Source organism: Synchiropus splendidus, chromosome 18, assembly GCF_027744825.2.
Source record: "Synchiropus splendidus isolate RoL2022-P1 chromosome 18, RoL_Sspl_1.0, whole genome shotgun sequence".
Classification (NCBI taxonomy): domain Eukaryota; kingdom Metazoa; phylum Chordata; class Actinopteri; order Syngnathiformes; family Callionymidae; genus Synchiropus; species Synchiropus splendidus.
The window spans coordinates 11,677,180-11,686,925 of record NC_071351.1 but is presented as its reverse complement, the minus strand read 5'-3'; the positions used below and the strand labels follow the sequence as shown (position 1 = coordinate 11,686,925).

Genomic DNA, 9,746 nt, shown 5'->3' with positions numbered 1-9,746 from the left:
CTCGGGGGCGCTAAAGTGCCAGAAATGTAGCTTCAGACCCCAGTGTGGTTTTGAAACTAGTCACCGACTATTTCAAGCGTTTTTTTCTGTGAATATTTAGCCTCTCATATTAATGTTATTCATATGAATTAAACTTAATGTCCAGTTCAGCGAGATAAGAGGTGTTTAGGAACTGTTATTGAGATTCTGATCTTCCTCAGATTCATGATGACTATTTTGAACTCCCATATTTTGTTATTCATATTGGATCAGGTGACGATTGACCGAAGCTGTGATTGCTGGTGGCAGACCTCGGAGGTCACGTCTGAACAAAAGCGCCCTTGAGTTGAACCCTGAGCAGGTTTTTGTCAGTGTCACTGAACTGTCGTCTCTCTCACAAAGACCCCTCAGTGCTGCGGTCCAGTCCTGCCAGATGGCCGTGGATCTAAGTCTTGGCTGCTCCCTGAACACTGACCTGGATGTGGCCCTCTCAGCTCCACAGAGGCCAGGTACTGGTTTTCATGTTCACACGTGTGTAATCTGTTGGCCTCAGTTGCCTCTCACCCTGAACTTGAGGCTGAGTTCTAAATAAATACAGTGAAATGGGACATATGTGGTGACACTGCTGCCCCACAGCAAACATCGGGTGTCCTGGATGGCCCGGGCCACGCGGCTGGCCTACTTCACTCTGTTTGGTTGAGTAAAGATCTCTCAGTGACCAGGTTGGCGAGCGGTTTCCAGCGTTGTTGTCAAGTCAGAGGAGAGTTTTGGAGGGAAAACAGCTGTGATTGTGGCCACTCCCTCTGGTAATTCACTATTCCACCTCATGAGCTTTGGTCTGATGACTCATGTTTCGGTCCTGACCCTGGAACTCACATGTGCGGGTGGTAAAACCATTCACCTTTATCTGTTCGAGGAAGCGATTGCTCTCCCATGGCTCCGACTTTCCTTCAGTTTACAAACATTTACCGGCACTTGTGCGGGATTAATTATTGCCGTCCTCTAACCCGCCTTATCTGTGTCCATAAAAACCCACTCCTGTTTGTTTTGAGACATTTTGTACGTTCCCAAAAACTTCCTGGAAAAAGCTGGGGTGGGGTTTTTATCATGATCCAATAGAACGTGAGCTCCAGTTAAGAGCAGCAGAGAACCTCACAGTGGTGGAGGAGCTGCGGATGGTTGAGACTCATTTACTGTCAATGGCAGCAAAAAAAAATGCAGGTGTATTTTGGCACAAATGAAGTGGCTCCATCTCCATATGACAACGCTCACTGATGTTAGGGATCAGTTTGGCAGCTGAGACTGCTTGACTCCACCATGCAGAGGGCGCTGTTTGTGTGTCACCCCTGGATCTGGAGCTGCACTTCTTGGTGACACCAAGATGCCGAAGCTTTACCTTCATGGTCCACTGTCTTTCTCCTGCTGAAGTCAGAGAAGAGTCAGTGTAGAAGAAACTTGGAGAATGTCATTATAAAACAAGGACGACGTGAAATCATTTCCGATTTATTGACAGCCTCCTGTAAACACGATCATGAAATCAGACTTTCAGCCTTGCCCTTCCATTCTGGTGCGGCTTTCAAACAGGACTGTCTCGACATGACATGCACGCTGCTATTCCAAACAGCTGGTTTCAAACTCCAAACTGATTAAAGTGCAAATATAGGACATCTGTCTGTGTTTTTATGGCGGGGAACGTGACTTGAAGGAAAACAAGGAGACACACATTGAGCTTTATGGCTGTGTACACAGTCCACTCGCACAGGAGCGGCACAGAAAGGCTTGGCTGACTCTATCGCGGAGAACATGTTTGAAATGCACGCGCTGCTGGAAGCTCTGAGGAGTCGCTTTTGTTCTCCTGACTCCCTTCATGCTTTTACCTGACCAGTTCAAGATGGCTGGTGTTCTACAGGAATACATCGCGAGCAAACATGCCAGTTTGCTGGTCCAGTTCCCAGCAAACTGTTCAACCAAGCTGTTTAAAAATAAGTTCATTCAGTGTGGAAGGTCTCGGCAGCAGCAACTGGGATCAGCTGTCAATCATCTAGAAGCGGCACGTGCAGGTCCTGGCAGGTGAACTGGGGTTCATCTGGGCACCTTGGATTAGATACAGTTTGTTTCCTGCAAGCCGGTTCCCAGGCTTGGAAAACAGTGTTTAAAATGTGACATTTCATTGTTAAAAGTCCAGTGATTCGCTGTGCGTTTGTGATCTGGTATGTTGAGGCTTCTAAATCAATGGGATCCAAATGCTTTTCAACAGTGAACCACCGGCAAGTCACTGCTGTAAACCCTTTGTTCATCGGTGAATCATAGTGGAGTTTGGGAGATAAACAGGTTGGAGCTGTTTTGAGTCCAGTCCAAACCTGGGTGTCTCCCCAGCGTTCTGATTTTCAAGTTCAGGTATGTACATTGAGTCCGGAGATCACGCGGCGAGAGTCTCTCAGTGGTGGAGGGGGGGCCTCTCAGTGGAGGTGTGCGACGTCATGCTGGCCACTGTGGTCAAGGGATCCTTGGGTCTCTGGGTGCAGCGCATGTTCCCGGTGCTGAAGACGCACTGCAGCGGCCACAGGACCACCACCACCAGCAAAACCATGAGCAGCACGAACAGCAGCACCCGCCTCCAGTCGCCGAATCGACCCGTCGCCCTGTGAGTCCGGGTCTCCGTCTCTACCGGGGAGTCGACCGACTTGCTGACCCCGATGTCGATGCAGATGCAGAGGGCCGTGGGGCTGTCGGGGGCCTCCGTGCTGGGGTTGTGCCTGGTGCTCTTGCTGCACAGCTTCTGCCCGTCCAGCCACACCGACTGCTCCTGCCGCTGGTGCGCCGGCAGCTTGCACAGGACCTCGGCGCTGGTGGTCAGAGCCGGGGGTCCGGCCTCGGGCAGCAGGGTGGGCTGCCGACAGAAGGGGCAGGAGAGAAGAGGGGTGCTGTTGCCTTCAGCGCGGGACACGGACATGAGGCGGGAGAGGCACTCCAGGCAGAAGATGTGCGTGCAATCCAGCAGTTTGGGCGTCTTGAAGACGTTGTCATAGCTGTTGTAGCAGATGGAGCACTCGGGCTGGTTGGCAATGGAAACCTTCTTCTGCAGCTCGCCTGCCTGGTCGGAGGGGGGCATGTGCCAAATCTGTGGAGGCCTCTCCATCCTGGACGTTTCACCCTCTTGTTCGGGGATTCACCTGGAAGCCAAGGAGAGGAGGATCTGTCAACAACATGGAGCGCAGCTAAAGACAGCTGCTGGCCACAGTCGCGCTTGGACCGGGACTCTCAGTGAAGTGGTCTGCAGCTTCAAGGTCATGTGACGAGCGAGGAGAAGACTGTTTTCTGGTCCGCACACTGGGTTTGATCTTGGAATTGGTCACATTTATGAAATCAGCTCATGCCTAACTGGGTTATGGACCGTGGAAAGCTTGTTGCCGTGGATTATCTGAGGAAATTAACAAGGAGTAATTTGATAGCATTCATTCTGGAATGGACGTCCGTGTAGTTGCTGTTTGACCTCCAGCTGCTGCTGACCCTGTCACATTTGCTCTTCTTAACGTTCTGATATGAATGTAAACAGTAACACACACCCACCCCAACATTTGTGACCAGTTCTGTCTGGACTTCCGACAAGGTCACATGACTAGTTTACCGTCTCCTCACTGTTTCTAGGAAGACAGGTTCTTTCCAAAGCCTCCAACACCAGGAGGTGCGGTGACGTCAGCGCGACCTGGTGTTCCCCCACACAAGTCTCCTCTTGTTCTGCTTCATATCTCTCCATCTACCCTTGGATTCACACTGAGGATTGTCATTCAGATATGAAGTGCCTTCCATAAACCGGTTCCTTCCTCAGTACCAGTCAGCCGATTTATAGCTTCATGAAAAATACACTGTCTTCTGACGCCTGGAGGAGGCACCGCTCTGCTGCTGACTCAAGAGCCTCAAATATTTGCTCGAGTCTCCGATTCAAATGAGGCAGCGGGGAGACTCTGAGGTCTGCCATGAATGCTGGAGCTGAGAAGAAAGTGCTGAACACATGTGGACTGGATGCACTGGAAAGAAGTGATGGATACCAAAGGTTGAATTATGAACCCATGAACGTTGACTGGCATTTGACTCTCAATCAAATATTTATGAAGTCGTGCTTCATTTTGCTGGTTTTTGGTCCATAAACATCACTAGCAACAAGTGGAGTAGAATGAAGTATATCTGAAGTAACGTTATTCTCATGAGTGAGTGTTTGAATTTCGCACATACGTGATGGTTCCTGGTGTTATACGTGTGTTTCGACGTGCAGTGTCTTCTGTGCAATCATTATTCTTGTTTATACATTTGAAATAAGGAATTGATTTGTGAAACAAGCTTTTAAAAAAATCATCACCAAATATATATATATACACGCTTACTTACTATATACATATAATATAATATATATCAATATATATATTATAAAGAGACATATTTTATATATATATATATAAATAAATTATAATCTTTATGTCTTTATGTGTCTGACTCAATGCAAATGACTGTTCAAAGTAGCTTTTAAATTCTGCAGCGGTCATGACACACATCTATAGTCTATCACTAAAGTCAAACTCTTGACATTTAGATTCGGTCATCAATGGTTTGTAAGTGAAGAAATATTTTTTTACAATGAGTTTCTGTTAAACCTGTCAATTCTACATGAAGATACTCCGTCCTCTATGACTGGTTCATCTGAGGCGACGCAGGCTTGAGGTCGCACGCTATAAAGGTCAGAGTTGGCAGGGCGCCATTTTTCGGTCCCTTGTGAACAACATGCTGCAGAGTAAACAGCAGATATACTGCTGTTCCTCAACATAAACTGTCTGAAGTGAATGTCAGAAAGTCAGTCATTGGTCTTCTTCTGTTCACTTCAGGGTGGAAGGAGCTGCAGGAGGGCCCATCACTGTTCGTCTATTTCATGATGTGTCTGACCTCTGACCCAGCCCTGACTGAGGACTGGTCCCGAGCCAGTGTTGAGAGATGACTCTTCCCGTCTGATGTATCCAGCAGCACCTCCTGAAGAAGTCTGCCTGGTAAGGTCCTATTTTTCTCAGAGAGAAACTCCCAACAAGCTCCTACATGTCCTGCCCCTCCCTGTGCATCATGGCCACGTGCACCTGAGCCACTGACCCATTTTAGGCTGGGTCACGGGAGCTCATTTGTCTCTCAGTCAAATCGTCCTGCTGGACGTCCAGTTGTGCTCGTGCTGCGCTTCCAGTTTGGAAACCTGACGAAACTTGAGCAGCCTGCTGTTTGAACTTTGGGTGGGGGTGGGGGGGGGCAAACGGTTGAACTGAGCGCACGTGTAAACTTCACAATGGAGAGCAGTGCGGAAGCAGAATTTCTGGTCAGATGAGATGAATATCTCCTCATGAACAGCAACATGTTTGCAAAGCCAAAGGTGAGCTTTTCAAACGCAGTCTTTCTAAAGACATTTTCACCTGCCAGAAATCTGTGAAAGCACAACATAATGACGGGAATAAGACGCTGCTCTTGCTTTGACCTACATCTTCCCAGGTCCCATCTCCTCTGTCAGTTAACAAAAGACAAACAGAGCAGAGCAAATAACACGCAATTATGTCATTATTAGTTTTCCTCTCCGGGCTGTGATCCTCTGTTGATCATGTTGATCTGCCCTCAACTGCCACAGTGTCCGAGAGGAGAGTCTTTACATGATTCTGTTCTTTTTTTGTGGGCGTCTTCTGGCGTCACGATAATGTGTAACTGTGGCTTGTCGAATGGCACACTCACTTGTTAAATATTATCTTCTCCGTGCCCATGTTTCAGTGAAGATCACTCAAATCCCCCTGACCTGCCTTCTGAAAAGCTTCTCATCAGCGTGCCATTCGTGCCTGCAACACGTCCTCATAAGCGTCACTGAACAAGTGATGCTTCTATGCTTCAATAGCAGCCTGTGAAATGAGTCTTTAGCGTGAAAGCCTCGGGCAAAACTGGGAGGTCAAGTTTACCTAGTTGCTGAAGAAGGTGTCAGATGATTTCCTTGTGATCTGCCGCTCACTCCTCTCAGTCCAAAACCATCATTTCTTCCCAAGCGGACTCGCTGGCTCCTCAGAGTGGGACTTGTCTTGCTGTCCTGTGGTGGTTTGCGCTGCAGTCTCAGGTGAGCCGGAGGTGCCGTGGCTGACTCCCCTCCCTCCTTTGCATCTGTGTGCTGGTTTCACCTGCTCTGCTCCGCCGACTGTTGAGCGCTTGATGCTAGTGCTGCTGTGGGTGGGGCCTGCAGGAGAACTCTCGTCCGGACGTCCCACCCTCCTCCTCTCTGTGGAGTCTCCTTTGTCCTCGACTGTCCCCGCAAACAGGCACACGTCATGCAAATGCACCCAAATAACCACCAGCGTTGGAAGCACGTTTGCCTTGAAAAACAATGTGTGCTCATTCTAAGATCTCAACTGGACTACTTTCCACCCTCTACCTCGCGAATTTGTCACGGTCACATGGTTTCAGTCTGATGCATGTCATGCATGCAACTTTCAGTTGAGCTCATTCACTTTTCACTCGCCGCTGTTCCAGGACAAGAGAAGTTCAGAGCGAAATGAATGGGTCAATTCCATTTGACTGATGTTTCGCAGAAGGCTGATGTATGGCCTCTCACATGCCGCAGTGGAAACCTGATGGGAAAAAGTAACACTTGAATTATCCTGCCGTAATTCACTGCACTGGGAATGTTATTGCATTTGCTGTGGTGAGTGACGCTTGTGTAACATCTAGTGTCATGTCAAGAAAGCAGTTCAGTTTCACGCCCAATTCCAAAGACTCCTGAGTGGATAAGAGTCAAAGCAAGACTCCTGAATGAATGATTTGTCCTGTGTTGTGGTTTATCAGGTTTTGATCTTCATGTCTTTGGTGTTTTGGTGGCAGCTCCTGTTTAAAGGTGTCCAGGCTGAGGTGGTCGTAATGCAATGGCCAGTCACAGGCATTCTGATACTTGTTTTCAAATTATTTCATGGCGCTGCATGAAGAGGAGCGGGAAGTCCGGACTTGCCCGCGTGGACCGACGCTGAGGCCGACAGACATAAACAACCGCTACTGTTATCTTTGTTATTCCCACTTCATAGGTGTGTATTGCAAGTGGGGCCGGGGGGAGGGGTTGGGGGGGTTAGAGACACTGCTCAAGAGCATCAACATCCTGTCATGGCGACGACTGAAACAAAAACAAAGTGACCAAAACAACTTATGTGGGGGGAACATCCCCCAGTTTGGGTCAAGCTGTATGCTGATGACACATTGTTATCCTGAACGTGGGTTTCTATGGCATCCTTCTTGGATGAGTCAGCAGTTTTTCAAGCCACTCATCATGATGCTGACATTTTATATGAAGTATTGCATCATCACTGTGTGTTCTAGTGATGAAATAACCGTGAATTTTGTATCGGAATGAAACCAATTGAGGAAGTTGGGCCAGCGTGTGCTTTTGTCACTCCGGTTTAGCGGCCGCTGGCAATAAAAGCTCGAGCCGACTTGCTTATCCATTAACCGGCGCTCGAATGCTGCTGTGGAATACGTGGCAGGCAATTCTGTTTTTATCGCCCTGTGGGAGTTGAAGGAAGGGCTTGTTTAAAACAGCGTTTGCCGGAAACTTGTGAACTTGGGTTCAGCTGTGGTCAGAGATTTATGATTTGTTGTTGAATCTTTGTGTCAACAGAGTGTGTGTCTTCAGCCGGATCATGTTTGGGAAAATAAATAAGAATAACAGGGTAGTCTTCCATTTTGTGGGATTGATGTGTAAACGCTTCAGGTTGTTGGACGCTGACAGTGTTGGCTGCTGCTCCATCGAAAGCCTTCAGCCTGACTCCGTCCACGGGTTCTCCAGGCGAAGACAGTTTGGTGGCTAAAATAACAAGCGTGAAGCGATGACTGGAAGAGAAGGATCAAGGATGTGACTTGGTTATCTAACGCAGGATGTGTTTCTAAACTGCGGCGTCCTGGAGAGACGCAGGCAGATGGGTGTTCTTCCCTGGAAGCGTCCATTCAGAGGGGTCTGGAGGTCACAGAGTTCAAGTGAGGGAGCTCTGTGTGAATGTTTTCTCAGGAGAAACAATGGCTTTGTTGGAAGAGATCAATCCAGAATCATCCAGGTTGTGTTTCTCTGTACAAGGTGTGCAGTTTCAGAAAGATAAATCACCTGCCCAGTGCAGTGTTCTGACAGAAAATGCCATTGTCAGCGTCTCTTTCGTTGATGGTGGCATCACGTTTTGGAATGAGCGCAGTGAAATGTCTTTATAGAATGACTTTACAGGGTTTGTGTTTGTCTTGCTAAGTTTTATTGTAGCCCAATACAGTGCAATATTGGCTTTTCCAATGTTTGCTGGCAAATAAAAATCATGTTCATGTTGTCTTTTTATTTTATCGATGGACACTTTTGCTTTTCGACATGGCCTGAAGAGTCAGTGTCTAAGTTCATTCAGAGTCAGGATAACCTTTTTTTTTTCTCATGCAATTGTCAAAAAAAGCTAGTGTACTCCACCAGAAAAAATGACGCAGGGTTGTCCCTCGAGGGTTTCTGTAATCCCCTCCAATGTTTTCTCCTGCGTCGTGTTTATCGCATACCAGATCTAGGGCGACTGCAAACATGATTATTCACATATTAATGACAATATTCCTGCTTGTCATGATATCAGGGTGTCCAAAACTGTCTCTAACCTTGAAGTGAATGTTCACAGAAGCATTGCGTGATCGAATTTTCAATGAATTCGGTTAGTCTAAAGTGGTTGTTTTAGTTTTTAATGAGAAGGTGCTCACAGTTTTCTGACTTTAACATTGTTTGCGTTCAATGTAGGATCCATCTGAGGAAACAATGTCATTCCTGGTGAAGGCGTCACCCTGTGGCGAGGTGAGTCAGGGGTTTCAGACCTGCTGTCTTGCCAGACAAAGCTTGCCTTTGTCCTTTTCAGGTCCACGATCGCACGTGCACGTGGGACACAACCAGGAAGCCTTGCGGTTTTCCAGCCACTCCGACTGTGATCAAGGTTGCTTCAGGTAAGGCGACGTTTAGCAAATGAGAAACCAGACTTTATGATGGTCACTGATGGAACTCTGCTCAGTTCCTGGTTTGAAACATGCGCTCCTGTCGTCACTTGGATCATTTCAGTGCATCAGTGTAAAGGACACGGTCTTGAAGCAGCATTTCTCCTCTGGGTTGCCGAGTGTGTCCGTGGCACCACACTGTAACAGCAATGACAAGACACAGGAGTCAACTTAGGTCCGGCAACCCATCCAACATCTCATGCTCTGGCAGCTGACAGCCCTCCTGCTTGGTGCTTCACTCTGTCGACACTGACATCAGGGTGACCGACGCTCCTGATGCACCTGTTGGGTGGGAGGGACAATGTATTTTGAGGGCATTAGCACTTCATTCGCAACACACATGTAGCAGATTCACTCCACATGTTTACATCACCGACACATTTTGGAACTCCGGTTTAATTCGGTTGTTGGCGACTCAGTTTTTCCTCTACTGCACCAGAATACACATTGTTACAGATATACAGAGAGCAAGGTTGGAAGTGCGCGCCCCACCATCAAGGCTTTTCGGACGCTCCACTTGTCTTTTTTGCTTACACGAGGTGTAAGGTCAATTACGCACCGGTTACAGCACCGACACCATGGATGTGTATCCACTTTCCTCCGTCCTCTAAATGACACTTTACGTTTGCTATTGTCTCTTGAATTCTTTGCTTCTGAAGTTGCTTATTTTGATCCGTGCAGTCAGAAAACTGGATGATTCACACCAGTGCTTTTAAAAG

At 47.7% G+C, this 9,746-nt stretch overlaps 1 protein-coding gene across 1 annotated transcript; it reads right to left on the bottom strand.

Annotated features, from left to right (window-relative positions):
* Window positions 1-1,483: 1,483 nt before the first annotated feature.
* On the bottom strand, window positions 1,484-6,156 carry LOC128749857 (RING finger protein 223). Its single transcript, XM_053849816.1, has 2 exons — window positions 5,952-6,156; window positions 1,484-3,152 (listed from the first exon to the last, which is right to left on the bottom strand). Exon 2 carries the CDS (start codon window positions 3,116-3,118, stop codon window positions 2,417-2,419), a length of 702 nt encoding a protein of 233 aa, XP_053705791.1. The 5' UTR covers window positions 3,119-3,152; window positions 5,952-6,156; the 3' UTR covers window positions 1,484-2,416.
* Between the last annotated feature and the right edge of the window lie 3,590 nt (window positions 6,157-9,746).

What these genes read in the sequence shown, in the direction of transcription:
- LOC128749857 (XM_053849816.1), bottom strand. Translation starts at nt 3,118, where the DNA reads ATGGAGAGGCCTCCACAGATTTGGCACATGCCCCCCTCCGACCAGGCA.